Below are 20131 nucleotides of genomic sequence, written 5' to 3'. Positions count from 1 at the left end.
TTGCCATCATTCCCCAGCAGACTTTGAGCGTATATATTTTGGTAATGCCCACTCATATAGCTCTACTAACAAGCAGCAGTCAAGGCTCTTGAGGATATTAAAGCTCTTAGAGTACCCTTCACTGTTGCTTTGTGTTTACTTGGTCTGGTGGAGGAATTGGCACCCTTAGGGCACAGAGGACTTTACTATTCATCACTCTCTTTTACGCATGTAAAGCGATTATTTTATATTGGAAGAAAGCTGAGGCACCCTCACTGACATATTGGAAGACCCTAATTAAAAAGGCATTGCCATTCTATAAAGCCACATACCAAAATAGAGGCTGTCAAAAAAAACTTAAGAAGGTTGGACTTGGACTTCTGACTCAACTACACTCACTTGAGGACATCATAGTTACTCATACTCAAGTTGACTCCTTCTGAGGAATGGAGATGATATCCATCTGTGTTGGCAGTCATGTTGGATACTTAGACATCAGTCCTGTTGTGGCCGCTGATGTCAGTATGTCAACATTGCTGTAGGGCTCCTGTAAAGATGGTATTGTCATGCTAAAATTTTCTTAGGCTGTATCTTAAATGTACATGTCCTGATATCCTTACACAGGTATTGCACTGGATGTTGAAGGCTGTTTTTGTTGCCTTAGTGTTTTCTTCAGTATCTGGCTGTGCCAGTAACATTATTGTATTTTATTGGTTTTTGGTATCTTGGATACCCCATTGTATGCTTTCCTATATAAAAAAAATTATAAAAATAATAATAATAATAAAAAAAAAAAAAGACATAGCTCACCTCTTCGGAAAACTGCCTATGCAGATAAAAAGTGTCGTTAGATAAAAACAAGCTATGCAGCTCTGACTAAAGTTCTATAATGCCCTTACTATAGGTGTAGGCCATTTATGTACCTCATGAAGTCTGAAAAGAAAACACCTAGAACTTTGTTAAGGATGTTGCTAGGGGACGCCTAGCTGTTGCTCTTCACGTTCACCATCACAGGATGGTCTTTCTCTGACTCAAACCCCCTCACATGCTCTTTCTCTCCAATGATGCAGTAGCTCTGAGCTCAGTGTTTGAGAGCTTACTCCTGTGATGGTCATCAGTAACAGCTAGGTATCTCTTGGCAACATCCTAGGAGTTTCCCAGTCAGTCTTCATAAGGTATGTAAATTACCTACAGCTATAGCAAGGGCAATATTCAACTTTGGTCAAAACTGCACAGTTTATTTATTCTACAGGCTCCCCTGATATGCATAGGCAGTTCTTTGGTGAATTAACCCTTTACAGGTATATTCTGACACAGCGCTCGATATACATGAACACACAGCCTCCCCTTTTATGAGATGCCAGCATCCTATTAGATCTAAACAAAAGACTCCCCTGCAAGGGTAACAACGTGTCAGGTGTACCACTGTGAAGTCAAGTCTCTGTAAAAATGAGATCTTATCACTTTCCCAAGTTTCTCTGTTTGGCAGTATAAATTTGTAGCTCCTCTATCTTTCCCTTCAGGAACCATGCATTTGGAAGTGGTGTAAGTTTAAAGCCATGGCATCTGAGCCTTATTCTCAGTCCAGCTTTTTTTCTCTCTATTCCTGGGTCTGACGCATCTCCTCTTCGTTTTCAACTCCCACCTCCCCCTGCTCTTGCAAACCCTGTCCTGGCTTCTACTCAGCCTTATTTCACTGGCTGGCACTTTGGCCCCCAATCCACGTATCCTCATTTGGCACCTCCAGACTAGCTCCAGTCCATTAGTTACTTATTTCACTCATAACAGCTGCCGCTTTCCTCCTCCTTCCCTAGTTCTGTAGCCACGGTGATTCCCTGCCCAGCTGTCAAATTGTTCTGGACTCAGAGCACTGCTCACCGCTCTCCAGATCAGCTGGCACTACAGCTCCCCGGACTCCTGTTTTGCTCTTCTTTACCTCCAGGGTATCCAGTGGTCACGACCATATTCCCTGGCGAAGTACACTCAGAGCTGCAGTCGCACCAAGAATGTCCACAGTGAGTCCCACACAGCCGCCTCCAATACTGATCAGGGTCTGCTTGTCCAACACAGTCCGGGCATCACTCACCCCGTAGACACAGAAAACAGCCACCCACCACTAGAGCCAAAAGCTACTGGCCACCACACATTCTTATGCTGCCATCTTGCTAAGTATTAGATTTCTGCAGTTACACAATCAGATTTCCAGTCAGTGGGCAGTGTACTACAGTTTGAATTAAATATGTATTTGTAAAACAAAGCTTTCATATAAACAATGAAAAAAATCAAACATCAGTTTGAAAATGTATAATATAAAAATCAGCCCCCAAGCCATTAATTTTCCCCTTTAAAGTGAATGGTTTACTCCTAAGTGAAGATGAATGATAATGAATTAAAAACTACAGAAAAAGTTTTTAAAATGCATTGATGTAAACAAGCCCTTAAAGTTTATGTAAAGGCAAAACATGATATTTGTCCCCGTATAGTTGAGATGGTATTTATCTTTAATCTTTCATTATTATTTTATGACTCTTAACTATGTTTCGAAACAAAATAATTTGAGAAATAGTTTCCAAAAAAATGGAAGAATTCACCTGCAGCAGCCCCTGCTGGTGGAATCTAGTATAAACTCATGACCATATCAGTGCAGTGTTCTTTATCAGAACCATTTTATCAGAAAAGGCTGCTGTAAACAACATCTGGAAAGTGTTTCTAGCCATATTCACAAGAAAACTATGGGATCCAAGCTACAGCTCTCTGGTGTGTATGCTTTACAAGACTACTTATAAACATCAACCTTGTCTTTTATTTCTTTACAGAGATGTCCTGATATTACCTGCTGCTCCTCTTCAGGGTGAGTAACTATTCTTATTATTTAGAGTTATTTTATGAGATTAATTTTATTGAAGTATGTAATATCCAGTGATTACCAGGGTGTACATCACTTACAAATAATTTATAGAAAATGCATACTTTCTTCCAGTCTTCCTTCTCTCCTTCCTTTTTTTCTCACTCCTCCTTTCTCCTCCTTCATTCCCCTATTCTTCTTTCCTATCTTCCTTCCTTTCTTCTTTTCTCCCTCCTTCTATCCCCCTACCCTTCAACTTTAATTGACTGCCTTAATCAGTTTTAAACAGGGTATTGCAACCGGTTTTAACAGGTATTGAATTCTTATTTGTAAAATAAAGATTTCTTTAATTTTAAAGGGTTGCACTGTTAAATACATAAGTGATCTGTCTGGCTTTACAATTAAAAAGTCAAAACAGCATGACAAAATGTGAACAATACATGACTAGGATTATAAAAGACCTGGGGAACCTTAACCACTTTAATACAGGGCACTTCCCTCCCTTCCCGCCCAGGCCAATTTTCCCCTTTTAGCGCTGTTGCATTTTGAATGACAATTGCGCGGTCATGCAACACTGTACTTACACCAAATTTATATCATTTTTCCCCCCACAAATAGAGCTTTCTTTTGGTGGTATTTGATCACCTGTGCGATTTTTACTTTTTGCTAAACAAATAAAAAAAGACAGAAAAGTTTGAAAAAAAAAAAAAGTTTTTTTGTTTATGTTATACAATTTTGTAAATAAATAAGTTTTTTCCTGCAATGATGAGCACTGATGAGACTGCACTGACAGGCACTGATGAGGAGGCAATGATCGGGTGGCACTGATGGGGTGGCACTGATGGGGTGGCACTGATAGGCGGCACTGATAGGCGGCACTGATAGGCGGCACTGATAGGCACTGATATGTGGCACTGATAGGTAGCACTGATATGCAGCATTGGTGGGCACTGATAGGCGGCACTGCTGGGCACTGATAGGCGGCATTGATGGGCACTGATAGGCGGCACTGACGGGCACTGATAGGTGGCACTGACGGGCACTAATGGGCACTGATAGGCAGCACTGGTGGGCACTGATGGGCACTGACGGGCGGCACTGATCGGCACTGACGGGCGGCACTGATGGGCACTAATGGGCACTGATAGGCGGCACTGGTGGGCAATAATGGGCACTGGTGGGCGACACTAAAGGATGGCAATAGTGGGCAGCACTGATAGGGAGGACACTGGTGGGCATCACTGATGGGGAGGGCAATGGGGGGCTCCCTGAGCCCTGATTGCCATCCCTGGTGGCCATAGTGGGCATCCCTGGGGTCATAGTGGGCATCCCTGGGGTCATAGTGGGCATCCCTGGTGGATCTAGTGGCATCCCCCCCCCCGAGGGTCTGCACTGGTAATCAATGATCTGATTACCAGTGCCGACCCCCCCCCCCTGTCAGGGGAGCCGCCGATCGGCGCTCCTTTACTCGTGCCTGTCAGGCACGAACTAAGGAAAGCCGATCAACGGCTGTTCCTGTTTTACTATGTGACCAGCCGTGATTGGACACGGCTGATCACATGGTAAAGAGCCTCCGTCAGAGGCTCTTTACCGAGATCGGAGATGCAGGGTGTCAGACTGACACCTCGCATCACCGATCGCCGCTCTGCGCGCCCCCGGGGGGCGCCCAGAGCTGTGTTATCCTGCCGCCGTCATATGACGTCCGGTCAGGATAACTCAACCACATTCCCGCCGTCATTTTGTAATAGGGCGGGCGGGAAGTGGTTAAAGTGGATTTCCGCCCCCCCCCCCCTCCAAAAATTAAAAGTCAGCAGCTATACGTACTGTAGCTGCTGACTTTTAATTTTTGAACACTTACCTGTCCTGGAGTCCAGCAATGTCGGCATTGCAGCCAATGTTTCCATCGGCTGTCGGGTGCTCCCTTCGCCATTGCAGGTCAGGGAACCCGGCAGTGAAGCCTTGCAGCTTCACAGGCGGGTCCCTACTGCGCATGCGCGAAGTGCGCTGCGCATTCGCATTGGCTCGGCGGCGGAGGGTAGGAGGAGGGGTCCTCACTTCACCGTGGCACCGTTCCCGGAAGTGGGGAAGGGTACCTGTCAAAAACACCTGTCTCCCCCCATTTGTGTGGAACTCCGCTTTAACCACTTGCTGACCAGCCACCACTGCGGCAAGTCGGCAGATTCCCACGAATCTATGTACCTGTACGGTGGTCCACGGGAGTGATCCTGGGGGTGCACGAGCGCGCCCACTCGCCAGCGGGGAAGCCGATTCATGGGGCCGCGATTGCCGCTGGGCAACCGCCGCAATTCCTCCCCGCTGAGAGAGAAGAACGACAGTCTGCTGTTATAAACACAGCAGACCAGTGTTTTCTCTGGAATCAATATAGAGCTCCTGTGTTCCTTATATTTAGGATAACAGGTCTCTGTATTGGTTTTACAAGCTCCCCCCCCCCCCACAGTTAGAAAACACCCCCTAGGCTCACACTTAGCCCTTTGATCGCCTCTGGGTAACCCCTTCCTTCCCAGTGTCATTATTACAGTAACAGTGCATATTTTTAGCACTCATTACAGTAGTAATGTCACTGGTCCCTCCAAAAGTGTCAAAAATGTCAGTTAGGTGTCCGATCTTTCGGCTGCAATGTCGCAGTCCCGCTAAAAACCGCAGATCACTGCCATAACTAGTAAAAATAAATAAATAAATAAATAAAAATGACATAAATCTTTCCCCTAGCTTGTAGACACGATAACTTTTGGTGCAAACCAATCAAAATACGCTTATTGGGATTTTTTTTACCAAAAATATGTAGCACAATACAATTTGGCCTAAAATTATGAAAAAATGTATTTTTAATTTTATTTTTTTGGGAATGTTATATAGCATAAACTGAAAAATATTGTTTTTTTTTTTTTCAGAATTGTTGCTCTTTTTTTGTTTATAGCTCAAAATATAAAAATCGCACAGGTGATCAAATACCACCAAAAGAAATCTCTATTTGTGGGAAAAAAAAGACATCAATTTTATTTGGGTACAGTGTTGCATGACCGCGTAATTGTCTGTTAAAATAACGCAGTGCCGAATCGCAAAAAATGGCCTGATCGTTAAGGGGGAAAATCTTCCGGTCCAGAAGTGGTTAAGATAGAGGAGAAAAACTAATTCTGTAGCGCACATAGTGTGCAGTGACATCTGGTGGTCATGATCAGGTTAAACCCAACAGTGAGAGGGGCTTAAAGAGGGAGGATTAAATAGAACTTGAGCCTAGTGGCTGTAAACACTGCACAACTATGCCACAGTCCTTGTACCCACAAAATATTCCCAATTACTGTGCCACAAGTGAAAATTTGACAGACACACTTAAACCTCAGGACAAAGGATAAATAAAAAGTAATAACATTTCAATTACATATGCTTTTCTGCAAACAAGAAAAAGGGGGGGTTAGAGGTGGGGTGACGTGTGACGGGGGGAGGGGCAGAGGGTTTGAAGATAGGAAGTGGTGTAGAGGGGAGAAAAGGGGGGGATGAGAAAGAGGGAGGGAGGAGCGGAAAAGGGAGGTTAAGTAAGGGGGGAGAGGGGGGAGAGAAGGGGCAGGTGAAAGAGAGGGACAATGTTTGGTGCATAGAAAGCTAAATCACCAATTAGGGCCCCCAGGCTGGTCTCCGGCAGTGTCAGTTAGCAGCCAGGATCAGCTGTGCCCAGTGTTTGAAATCTGCTGCCCAGCACGCATATATCACAGGCATATGTTATATTGTGTAGCACTACCCCATAGGAGTTGCTGGTGTCCCCGGTCCCCGCTACTGCACAGGCAGTCACATAGCATTTTCTTTACACACTCCAATGCAGAAAACAGTCCTTGGCTTGTTTTTTGAGTTTTTTTTTTTATGAGGGTTTGATAACTTGGATAGGGTAGGTAATAATAGGATGCCCAACTTGAAAAGGTCCAGAACTATAAACAGAGGGACAGTTCCTCTCTATTTTCAAAAACTCCACTTTTTCTTCCTTCTGCACAAACTTGGTTTTCACGTACAGCACCTGCTGCTCACTCTTGAGGGAACTAACAGCTTTACTGTTAGTACAGAAAAGACCTATTACAGGCAGGAACTCTCAGTCCCTTGACAAACTAGTGCGGTGTTAATCAGTATGACATTTCTCCTTCTGCTTCCCTGTGGCCACTGATCTCAGCTCCACTTGCATGCAGAAAAACTCAAGCTCACCTGGCTGCCACCAGCCACGCCTGGCTGATCTTCCTCCCAGTCAATCTGACTGACTTTCTGCCCCGTTCTTTGCTCCACTAGCACTTCCCCAGTTCTGTGTGACTGGCACACTTACATTGAGACTCCCCAGGACAAGGGTGAAGACTAAGCCCACTTCTGTCTTCAGGTAGCACTGTTACAGCTGACAGTCTCTCCCCTTGTGTTGTTCCTGCTAAGTGCTGATCTCTTCTCACTGTCTCTCTTTGCTCTATCCCACGGTCTCTCCTGAGGGTTCTCCATCATCTGGCTCCTGTTGTGGGATCCTTCTAGGCCATCTATCCCAAACCTCTGGCCTGAGGTACCACTCCACCCCGGCAAGGGTTTCCTCAAGGGCCACCGACAGCCTCTCCTCAGCACTCCATCTCCATTATCTACCCGACTCCCCCTGCTGGCATGGCCCATGTTTATTTATTGGGGTGTCTCAGTCCCCTGCAAGTCCACTTCTGGGGATTGGCTGAGGTCTCATAAATATTAATTGCAGCCCCTCTTAACCCCCACCCTCTAGTTTTAGAAGGTTCTCCAACCTTCCAGACACCAGAGAGCTGCCAGGATGAGTCATCCAGCCCTAGCCTCTAGTAACCCTGACCCAATTCAATGACTTAGGTTATTCCTGGCCAAAATATGTTTTTCCCACTCTCACACTAGTAGCACACACTAGAGGGTGCACTTATCCCATTGCAGGCAGGGGTTGGAGTGCTGGTCTGGGTGGACACAGGGAATAGGACAAGAGGCAGAGTGTGGGGCTGGGCAGACACAGGTGTTAGGGCAAGAGGAAGAGTGTAGTGCTAGGTGGACACAGGTGATCAGATAAAAGCATTGTCAAGATAGTATTGTGAATAGTGTGAGATAGTAGAAATGCTTTTGCATGCACTTAAACTTGAAAAATATTGTCCTTTAAGTAAAGTACGCTTTGTCAGGAAAAGCTTCAAATACTTTTGTTTTCAATACTGCATTTTTTTTTTTTTTAATATCTCATTACATTTACACTAAACAGATCAGAAGGGGAAACATTATCTGTCCAAGCAAGGAAGAGAATAGTAGCTAAGAACCTTTTATCCCAGGGTATGAATTCTGCAGAGGTAAGTGCCTTTATCAGTGGGAATAAACAAAGTGATTTCAGCGTAATTCATTTTTCTGCAAAATTACTAAATTTCACCATCAGAAAATAGAAATGTTGCTAAAGCAGAAACCCTAAATTTAATTTATTGATCCACATAGGTGAAATTTGCTTTCTGGACTCTTCCTTTTTTTTTCTTTAAAAACATTGTATTGAGAACTCGGATTATATTATTGGTACATCCACAAAGCAAAAAAAAGCAAAAACTATTTTTACATATAAATAAAAACAAGATTTATTTTTTCCAGATAAAAAACACAGAGAGGCTATCCAATATGATCATTCCTCAAATCGAATGAAATAATTAGAGGGTGTATTTTGTTTATTTGATTAATAGTTAAGGTAGTTTTTTTTCTTTTTGTATATTGCTCTTTGTGTTTGTATGGAGTTTTTTTGTACTGTTGCTTTCAATTATATTTCTTATTTTCTTCTGTAATCTGTTCAAGTACATTAAAGTAAATATTAATAATTAAGTACCACATTTCCAAAGGAAGGGGCTGGGGGTGGTTGGGAAAGGTAAACCAATATGGCTGCAATTCTGGCAGAGGCAACAGGGGAATAAATTAAAATTTAACTAGAACACAAAATTGTATTCTATTGTCTACCATCATTTAAATCAATCTAAATCTCAACAGACTTCCCCCTAAGCAGTTTTTTTTATGATAGATTCTCAAATAAGCTGCCAAAAAATCCCTAGAATTCTGTGGCCACCTAAAGCAGTGGTCCTCAACTCCGGTCCTCAGGGCCCACTAACAGGCCAGATTTTAAGTATTACCTTGGGGAGATGCAGACTAGAGTACTGCAATCACTGAGCAGCAAATGATATCACCTGGGATGTATTTCAGTTATCTTGCAAATCTGGCCTGTTAGTGGGCCCTGTAGGCCAGGGTTGAGGACCACTGACCTAAAGGACCAGGTTGAACACACCCGTGCTGTCCTTCCATTGTCCTAAGCCACCAGTGACTCTATGCACAGTATTTTTAAGAACATCCAGTCACTCTGCTAATAAAGGAGTAGTTGTGTCCTTTGCATGATGCAAGATTACCACTCTAGTTTTTACGTGACTTTTTCTTCTTTTATTTTTGGAAATAAGATGGTATAGAAAGAGGATGAGGCAGCAAAAAACCTTTCTTCCATTCCCCCTCTGATACCTGAAACCATCCCTAACTGGTTCTACAATTTAGCCATAAGAGGAGGTCTTCCTTTAGCGCCCCCCACCCTCAAACTACTGTACAACTGTGAATGTTAAATTTGATAGTCTCTATGAATAAACATTCTTCCAAGAAAGTTGGCTGTATTCATTGAGACTAAAGAAATGGTATTGCTGAAATGTATTGGTTAAGCTTGATAGCAGAGAATCAATCTAGACAAATCCAACTCAAATCAAAACAGCATCAATGGCTCTAGGTACACTTGCACACAGTTTATGAAGGAACTTGGCAGGTAGGTTGTTCCAAACATCTTGGAGAATCTCTGATCTTCTCTGGATGCCGGCTGCCTCAAATCCTTCTGTCTCTGCATATAATCCCAGACGGACTCCATGATGTTGAGATCAGGGCTCTGTGGGGGCCAAACCATCACTTCCAGGACTCCTTGTTCTTCTTTACACTGACGATAGTTCTTATTGACATTGGCTGTGTGTTTGGGTCTTTATCCTGCTGCAGAATAAAGTTGGGGCAAATCACATGCCTCCCTGATGGTATGGCATGATGGATAAGTATCTGCCTGTATTTCTCAGCACTGAGGACATGTTTGATCCTGACCAAATATCCAACTCCATTTGCAGAAATGCAGCCCCAAAACTTGCAAGGACCCTCCACCATGCTTCACTGTTGCTTGCAGACACTCATTATTGTACCCAGTGTAAATTTAGTAGACTAAAATATTTTGATCGACTAAATTAACACTATTTTAGTTGACTAAAATACGACTAAAACTAAAACCATTTAGATGACTAAAATACGACTAAAACTAAAATGGAAATTTAGTCATAGGACTAAAATACGACTGAAACTAAAATTACATTTTAGTCAAAAGACTATGACTAAAACTAAATTGAAAATTGACATCAAAATTAACACTACTCTGCTGGCCATTTCTAAATTGGCAACACAATGCCATCCAGAGCCTGTAATAATAGCACATTAAAGATTAAACATGTATTGCACTGCCGCATAAGCATAAGTAACGGGCATCTACTAAGCTGCTGAAAGAGAAACAATTAGAACAAAGGCTTTTCTTATATGTTTTCTTAATAATAATGTTGGTAATATATTCAGGTAATATGTGCAATGACAATAGAGTTTACAGTTTTTTGGGATTTTGTATTTTAAAATTGCACTTCTGTTTGTCAAAAAGCAATATTTTTGTTTGTTTATGAAACTTGGTTTTATTCATGAAGACGTTATATAGCACAATAGCTAAATCTGTGTCTGTAGTGCATGTTCAAACCTTAATACCATAAATAATAACATATTATTAGATTTTTACTCCAGGAGTATATAATTAGTTTGGAAATTCTAGAGAAATGTTAAATTTTGTATTACAATTTATCTAAACCCATTCGATTTTTAGTTGACTAAAATGTGAGATTTTATTAGACTAAAATGTACTGGAGTTTTTAGTCGACTAAAATACAACTAAAACTAAAACAATTCAGATGACTAAGATACAACTAAAATTAAAATAGCATTTTAGTCAAAATACTAAAATATGACTAAAACTAAAATTACATTTAAGTCAAAAGACTATGACTAAAACTAAATCGAAATTCGCTGTCAAAATTAACACTGATTGTACCGCTCTCCAGCCCTTCACCAACAAACTGTCTCCTGCTACAACCAAATATTTTGACTCATTAGTACGGAGCACCTGCTGCACCCCAGTTCCTATCTTTTCATGCATAGTTGAGTCGCCTGGCCTTGTTTCAATATCGGTGGTATGATGTTTTGGTCATAATTCGTCCGTGAAGACCACTTCTGGCCAGACTTCTCTGGATAGTAAATGGGTGTACATGGGTCCCACTTCTTTCTACCTGTTCTGTGCTGATGGCACTGCTGGAAATCTTCTAATGTCAAAGGAAAATAAGCATGATGTCTTTCATCTGCAGCATTAAGTTTACTTGAATAGCAAATTATAGGAAGGCGCCTGGCTCTTTTTAAAGATATATCTGAACCTGCTGCCCTTTTAATTGTGAAAACAATATAAAATATGGGACGTAGATGAAAAAGGCGCTGGTGATCTTTTATATTTACTGGAATAAAACTTGTTCAGGGTAGCACGTGTATTAAATATGTATTAGAAGTGCTTATTAGTGAATAAATTATTATAATTAAAGGTAATAGATATATTTTAAAGTGCACAACTCAAAATTAAAAAATATTTCTGTTGCTTATTGGTAAATAAATATATAAATAGTTATATATAAATAAATAGATAAATAAATCTATTGTACATGCAACAAGCAAATCAATTATATAAATATATAATATTCCGTGCAGCAAACAAATAAAAGTGCTTAATAGTGCGTGCAAAAAAACTCATCAAATATAAACGGATATATTCGTGCTCTCCAGTGAGAAATAATTATATAGCAAGTGTCTCTGCAATTCGTGCAAAAAATATGCTCCTTAAAGTGCTTCAGGTGGTGGGGTGTGACACACGTGGCCTCTTACCAGCTTCCAATGAGTCGCAATGATTCCCAATGCCTGTGATCCCTTTAATTGGGTGGATCAGACCTCTCCTCGATATCTTTTGGGATGGATATCTGCTCCTACATTAGGCATGTATGGACCATATAGTCCGCATAAAGATAAACAAAAAAAGCCTCCAATAGTGAAATATTGTATGCTTTATTTGAAAATTAATAAAAAGGTATACAGTTGGTCCCTTACTATTAGTTGTGCCCTCCTGGCACTGGGCTATTCGGCAGTACACAAAATCTTTCAGTAGTGGGGAATCGTATCCGAGGATCTGCAGCTTCCTCTTAGTTTTCCTCTCACTGTGCTGTGTGCGGCGGTCGGCGAGCGTCCCTGCCTCTGCTACGAATGCCTGTGTGTTTTGCTTCCGGGTTTGTCAGTAACCACAATGCATTTCGCATCTGTGCGTCATCAGGCGTCATCAGGAGCCGCCTGATGACGCACAGATGCGAAATGCATTGTGGTTACTGACAAACCCGGAAGCAAAACACACAGGCATTCGTAGCAGAGGCAGGGACGCTCGCCGACCGCCGCACACAGCACAGTGAGAGGAAAACTAAGAGGAAGCTGCAGATCCTCGGATACGATTCCCCACTACTGAAAGATTTTGTGTACTGCCGAATAGCCCAGTGCCAGGAGGGCACAACTAATAGTAAGGGACCAACTGTATACCTTTTTATTAATTTTCAAATAAAGCATACAATATTTCACTATTGGAGGCTTTTTTTGTTTATCTTTATGCGGACTATATGGTCCATACATGCCTAATGTAGGAGCAGATATCCATCCCAAAAGATATCGAGGAGAGGTCTGATCCACCCAATTAAAGGGATCACAGGCGTTGGGAGTCATTGCGACTCATTGGAAGCTGGTAAGAGGCCACGTGTGTCACACCCCACCACCTGAAGCACTTTAAGGAGCATATTTTTTGCACGAATTGCAGAGACACTTGCTATATAATTATTTCTCACTGGAGAGCACGAATATATCCGTTTATATTTGATGAGTTTTTTTGCACGCACTATTAAGCACTTTTATTTGTTTGCTGCACGGAATATTATATATTTATATAATTGATTTGCTTGTTGCATGTACAATAGATTTATTTATCTATTTATTTATATATAACTATTTATATATTTATTTACCAATAAGCAACAGAAATATTTTTTAATTTTGAGTTGTGCACTTTAAAATATATCTATTACCTTTAATTATAATAATTTATTCACTAATAAGCACTTCTAATACATATTTAATACACGTGCTACCCTGAACAAGTTTTATTCCAGTAAATATAAAAGATCACCAGCGCCTTTTTCATCTACGTCCCATATTAAGTTTACTTGGTCGACCATTGCGTTTATGGTCTTTATTGTTGCCGGTTTCTTTGTGCTTCTTCAGAAGAGCCTGAACAGTACATCTTGAAACCCCAGTCTGCTTTGACATTTTTGCCCGGGAGAGGCATTGTGTCTTGTTGCAGTGCTCAGTCTTGTCATGGTGTATGACCTGTGACATGAAACCGTCTTCCACAACCTCACCTAAGTAGCAGAGTTTGGCTGCTCCTTACCCAGTTTTAACCACTTTAGCCCCGGAAGATTTTGCTGCTCAATGACCAGGCCACTTTTTTCAACTTGGCACGGGGTGACTTTAACTGACAATTGCGCGGACATGCAATGCTGTACCCAAACAAAACGTACGTCCTTTTTTTCCCCACAAACAGAGTTTTCTTTTGGTGGTATTTGAACACCTCTGCGCTTTTTATTTTTTGCGATATTAATAAAAAAAGAGAAAACATTTTGCAAAAAAATTGACTGTTAAAAAATATCCAATATATTCAATTTTTGTCATATATTTAGGCTAAAATGTATTTAGCTACATGTCTTAGAAAAAAAAATTCTCAATGAGGGTATTTTTATCCACTTTAAGACCAGAAGATTTTACCCCCTTCCTGACCAGACCATATTTTGCGATTCTGCACTGCGTTATTTTAGCAGACAGTTGCGCAGTCGTGCGATACTGTACCCAAACAAAATTTACGTCCTTTTTTCCCACAAATAGAGCTTTCTTTTGGGGGTATTTGATCACCTGTGAGATTTTAAATTTTTTGCGCTATAAACAAAAAAAGAGCGACAATTTTGAAAGATAATTTTAAAAAAGGAATAACATTCCCCAAAAAAATTGAAAAATCTAAATTTTTTAACATTTTAGGCCAATTTGTTTTCTGCTACATATGTTTGGTAAAAAAAATTGCGATAATCGTATTTTGATTGGTTTGCACAAAAGTTATCGCGTTTACTAACCACGGGAAAGAATTATGTCATATTTATTGTTTTTTTTTTTTTTTTACTAGTAATGGCAGCGATCTGCGATTTTTTGCGGGACTGCGACATTGCAGCAGACAGATCGAGCCCCTAACTGACATTTTTGACACTTTTGGGGGTACCAGTGACATTACTACAGTAATCAGTAGGGATGTAACGATATCGAAGATATCGCGATATCGTATCGTCGTGGTCGTCTCGATATCGTCGTGGTCGTGTCTCGATATCGTCGTGGTTGGGTTACAATATTAAAAGGACAGGTGTCCTTCAAAAAGCAAGAGGAATAAACACAGTCCCGCGGAACAAATCATTGTTAACTACATAGACCAGAGTTTAAGGATTTTTTTTACTGTTTTTTTTTTTTTTTCTTGCAATGTAGATATTTTGATCTTTCTGATGAAAAACATGAACATAAGCTAAATGATAGGTCAGTGTTTTTGTAAAGGCTTTTTGACTGACTATTTTATTTAAGTTTAAGTTATGTTCCTAAATACCAGTTTTAAAAGGCTGCCTTTATTTGCCTTGCACATTTAAACCTGACTTAACTTGATCTTTGTTTGCACTTAAAGGGAATTGCCTATTGTTTGTTTACAATTGTTCTAACTGCTTCTTAACTTGAACATTGCACAGAATAATCAGTTATGCAACCAAATATTACTATACAGAATATTGATGTTCCTGACTACAACTTGCACTTTAAAAGCACTATGTGATCAGTGTTTTATGTTGTCATGGATCCATAAATACAACAATAAATTGCCTGTTGACTGGCAAAAGCAGAATAAATGTCGGTATTTTTTCACTATTATCATCACAAACACTATCATGAGCTATTTAACAATACCATGAGCTTTTCCACAACATCGCAATAAATATCGTACCGTGAGGTCAATATCGAAATTGTATCGTACCGTGAGATTTTGATATTGTTACATCCCTAGTAATCAGTGCAAAAAATATGCACTGTTACTGTAATAATGACACTGGCAGGGAAGGAGTTAACACTGTTGTGATCAAGGGGTTAAATGTGAGCCTCATGCTTACTGACGTGTGTGGGGGAGGGGGTTCTGTGACACAGATAGAGATCGCAGGTTCAGCTATGCACACTTTCCCCCACGATCAATTGCCGCCTCTCCTCCTCCGGCCCGACTCCCGCTGTGTCTAAACACAACGGGAGCGAGCCTCCGGCGGCGAGATCACTAGGAGTACAGCTACATAGGACCCAGGGGAGCCGACCTGCCGCAGTAGTATTACTGTGAGCGGTCGGCAAGTGGTTAAGCCTCCTACACAGCTGTTTCAGTCATTGGCTGTGTTTCAACCTACATATGAAATTGATGATCATTAGCACGTTTTTGGTATAATTGGGTAATCATACACTTGACTCTAATCCTTCAAAATCCCTGACTTTGTGCATATGTACAAAGCGTGCACGAACTAATGCTGGTTTGAAGCCAAAGGATAGTCACACCAAATATTGTTAGGATTTAGATTTGGCTTCTGTTTGCTCACCTTGCATTTTGTGGATTGATAAAAATAAGCAATTAAAATATATTTTTTTGAAAGCATTCTTATGTAGCAGGTTTTCCAGGCATTGGGCCTGCTGTGGGTCTGCCATTGTTACAGGCGGTTACCTCTCCAGCCCATGTGAGCTGTGACCCTGTGTGTGAGAACTGAGACATTGACAACTCCGGCATCTTTGTTTTGTGGTTTTATTGTAGATAAAGGGGATGGGAGAAGGGAATGAGTGGGATACTCCTTTAGGCTTAACTAAATACAATTCGGGACTTTATCCAGAAAATGTCTGTTAACGCTGCCTTGACGCCAGCTGACACTAGCCAACGCTCACTGATGCTTAGAACACTCTGTATCTTGACAGAAGTGCTGAATCCTCCACTCTAGGTTCAGAAGACTCAGGGCTGTGGAGCATAGAACTACTGACACTGCTGCACTGCAAAGTCACTGACCCCCCTCTCCAGCCTGGCACTGGCTTGAGGTAGCTTGCTGTGAATTACTGTATAGCTGCAACTCTCAACTGGTACTCTGTACAATTCAGGGGCAAAACCGCAGGTGCCCCCTTTACACTTTTAGCTCTTCAGGGTCCACTGACTATGTACCCCCTTTGCTACTTCAGGGTCCTCAACCTAGGTACCCCCTTTACAGCTATCTGACACTGGATCCCAGAACCTCCTCCAGAGTGGTCTCCTCTAACTCTTCAAGCAGTCCCCCAGGGGCATTTCTCAGTACTCACGACCTGTATAGGCTTTCCTGGGACTGAACCCCTCTCGCTCTCCACTGGTTCTCGGCACACCGGATCCCTTCAGCTCAACTCGGCACTCTCTGGATTCTCGGGCGATACCCTGAGACATCCTCTTCCTCAGACAGAAGGAGAGACAGCCGTTCTCTCTCTCCTGGGACTCTGCTCCCACCAAAGATGCCGGGTCATGCACTTCCCCCAAACTTATACCCACTCCCAGAATCCTTTGCAGCATAATCTGCCTTCTGGGGTAGTTACAAGCTTGAATGTGTCCCCTGATTGTGCTTCCTCCACTACCCTATGAGAAGCCTCTCACAGGAGCCAGTGGGGAGACTTCCCCTTCAGCAGGCACACCTGGAAACCATGACACCCTAACCAAAAGAAATTATGGCCCTGCTGTTAGGCAGACAAGGCCCACCACACATTTACCCAGCACCTACCTGTAGGGTGCTACACCTACTTTACTGCATTTCTTCACACCTGCCTAAAACATTTGCACAGTACTGTACATCAGTGGTCCTCAACTCCGGTCCTCAGGGCCCACTAACAGGCCAGATTTTAAGTATTACCTTCGGGAGATGCAGACTAGAGTACTGCAATCACTGAGCAGCAAATTATATCACCTGGGATGGATTTCAGTTATCTTGCAAACCTGGCCTGTTAGTGGGCCCTGAGGACCAGGGTTGAGGACCACTACTGTACATTATATAGTAAAGGCCAGAAAGTCCAATAAGGACCTGCATAATAATTCACCCTTACCTCTGGTGAGGGCATACTGTGAACAATTGCCTCAAGCTTCTTTTGTACTTTCTGTTTCTTTAGTGTATTATTTTAGACCAACCTGTATTGAGGTTCTTTATTTTTGTTTTTCTATAGAATTTTGATCCCCCTGTCATTGCAGTGCTGGGGTCTGGGGGTGGACTTCGTGCCATGAATGCTTTTCTGGGTACCCTTTCTAAGATGTCTGAACTGAAGCTTTTAGATGTTGTTACATATGTTTGTGGAACATCTGGATCGACATGGTATGTATGTACACCTATTGCACCTACCTAGTGTTTGTTGAACTTTCAGCAACATTTTTAGTGAGGGGCTGCTGGTGTCCACATAAATAAAAACTATGCAGCTCCCTTAAAAATAAGCTAAATTAATTAGAACTTAAAAAAAATCTGCTATATGATAAATCCTCCTCCCAACCCAACACCTGAATTACCTAATCCAATTTTATTAAACTTACCCCTAAAGTGTATGTAAACCCAGAATCCATTTTTCAGTATACAGTACATCTGAAAAGTATTCACAGCACTTTTTCCACATTTTATGTTACAGCCTTATTCCAAAATGGATTAAATTATTTTTTTTTTTTCAAAATTCTACAAACAATACTCCATATTGACAACGTAAAAGAAGTTTGATTTAAATCTTTACAAATTTACTAAAAATAAAAAACGGAAAAAAATCATATCTGCATAAGTATTCACAGCCTTTGCCATGACACTCAAAATTGAGCCCAAGTGCATCCTGTTTCCACTGTTCATCCTTGAGATGTTTCTACAACTTGATTGGAGTTCACCTGTGGTAAATCTAGTTGATTTGACATGATTTGGAAAGGCACACACCTGTCTATATAAGGTCCCACAGTTAACAGTGCATGTCAGAGCACAAACCAAGCTATGAAGTCTAAGGAATTGTCTGTAGACCTCCAAGATGGGATTGTATCGAGGCACAGATATGAGGAAGGCTACAGAAAAATGTCTTCAGCATTGAAGGTCTCAATGAACACAGTGACCTCCATCATCTGTAAATCCATAATTTACATCCGTAAATGTAATAACCACAAGGATTCTACCTAGAGTGGGCCGCCCAGCCAAACTTAGCGATCAGGGGAGAAGGACCTTAGTCAGGGAGGTGACCAATAACCCGATGTTCACTCTGACAGGGCTCCAGCGTTTCTCTGTGGAGAGAGTGGAACTTTCCAGAAGAACAACCATCTCTGAAGCACTCCACCAATCAGGCCTGTATGGTAGAGTGGCCAAACGGAAGCCACCCCTCAGTAAAAGGCACCTGAAGGACTCTTAGACCATGAGAAACAAAATTCTCTGGTCTGATGAAACAAAGATTGAACCCTTTGGCCTGAATGGCAAGCCTCATGTCTGGAGGAAATCAGGCACCGCTCATCACCTGGCCAATACCATCCCTACAGTGAAGCATGGTGATGACAGCATTGTGGTGTGTGGATGTTTTTCAGCGGCATTAACTGGGAGACCATGTCAGGATGAAGAAAAAGATAAATGCTGCAATGTACAGAAACATCATTGATGAAAACTAGCTCCAGAGCGCTCTGGAGTAGGACCTCAAACTGTGGCGAAGGTTCATCTTCCATCATTACAACGGCCCTAAGCACACAGCCAAGATAACAAAGGAGTGGGTATGGGACAACTCTGTGAATGTCCTTGAGTGGCCCAGCCAAAGCCCAGACTTGAATCCGATTGAACATCTCTGGAGAGATCTGAAAATGGCTGTGCACCGAAGCTCCCCATCCAATCTGATGGAGCTTGAGAGGTCCTGCAAAGAAGAATGAGATGCCCAAAAATAGGTGTGCCAAGCTTGTAGCATCATACTCAAAAAGACTTGAGGCTGTAATTGGTGCTAAAGGTGCTTCAACAAAGTATTGAGCAAAGGCTGTGAAAACTAATATACATGGGATTTTTTTAGTTTTTTATTTTAAATAAATTTGCAAAGATTTCAAACAAATGTCTTTCACATTGTCATTATGGGGTATTGTTTGTAGAATTTTGAGGAAAATGAATTTAATCCATTTTGGAATAAGACTGTAACATAACAAAACCAGACTTATTTTAGACCCTCTCTGGTTATATGCTTTTTTCAGGTTAATGAAACCAGGTGTTGGATGTTAGCCCTGTAATCTTCATCTTTAAAAACATGGCAACGGTGCCTACTTATATATTTTTCTGCCCTCACAGGTTCAGGTTAAAGCCAATCCCATTAAACCAAATAAAAATATAGATTTTATAATGAGTAAAAGTATCAAACATCTAATGACTTCAAACCTTTCAGGTGTATGGCATCATTATATAATAATGAAAAGTGGTCAGACTTTTCATGCATGGAAGAAATGGAGAGTCAGTTATATGATCGACTCCAATCCACATGGAACTGGGACAAGTCATGGGAGAAGTTAGAGAAGGCGTTTTTGGAAGAAGTATACTCACTGACTGATTTGTGGGCCTATGTGGTTGTTTACTGGATGACTAATGAAGTAAGTACAAGTCATAATGTACCTAGAATGATGTTTACATTGGCATTAGTCTAGCATCAAAAACATGAAGCTGCACACCGCTTGTCATCGGCACTGTACTGACGCATTTCGCCCCCTAATGGGGCATAATCTTAGATTTAAACTTAAGCTAAAGTAGGGTGAGGGGAATATGTTAGTGGGATGACATGGATGGAGTGTTTCTGTTACTGTTGTTAATAAAGTTGTTCAGGCAGAAGGGGAAAGCCGTGCGTGGCTTCACGTGTTATATGCATAAGTTATGAGGGCATTTGGAGGTATCCCTCATGTGGGATGAGAGAGGTACATGACCTAGGAGCAGTGTTCTGTTCCCGCTACATGTTTCCTTGTCTGTAACTCGACATGCAGCTAAA

General features: G+C 41.6%; 1 protein-coding gene across 3 annotated transcripts in view; it reads left to right on the top strand.

The window, feature by feature from the left end:
- Positions 1-1411: 1411 nt before the first annotated feature.
- Positions 1412-20131, top strand: part of LOC309551240 (cytosolic phospholipase A2 gamma-like) — an 84929-nt gene continuing 66209 nt past the window's right edge. The window contains exons 1-5 of one of the 3 annotated variants that reach the window (XM_082251753.1): positions 1412-1994; positions 2796-2830; positions 8067-8151; positions 17342-17487; positions 19541-19742. In XM_082251753.1, the coding sequence (XP_082107879.1) occupies positions 1986-1994; positions 2796-2830; positions 8067-8151; positions 17342-17487; positions 19541-19742 (477 nt within the window). In that variant the 5' untranslated portion in view covers positions 1412-1985. The remainder of the gene's footprint in view (positions 1995-2795; positions 2831-8066; positions 8152-17341; positions 17488-19540; positions 19743-20131) is intronic. The other 2 variants (XM_082251755.1, XM_082251754.1) reach the window with 2 other exon arrangements.

This window comes from Pelophylax lessonae (genome assembly GCF_965119305.1).
Source record: "Pelophylax lessonae genome assembly, chromosome: 3".
Taxonomy (NCBI): domain Eukaryota; kingdom Metazoa; phylum Chordata; class Amphibia; order Anura; family Ranidae; genus Pelophylax; species Pelophylax lessonae.
This window is presented reverse-complemented; position numbering and strand designations above follow the sequence as displayed.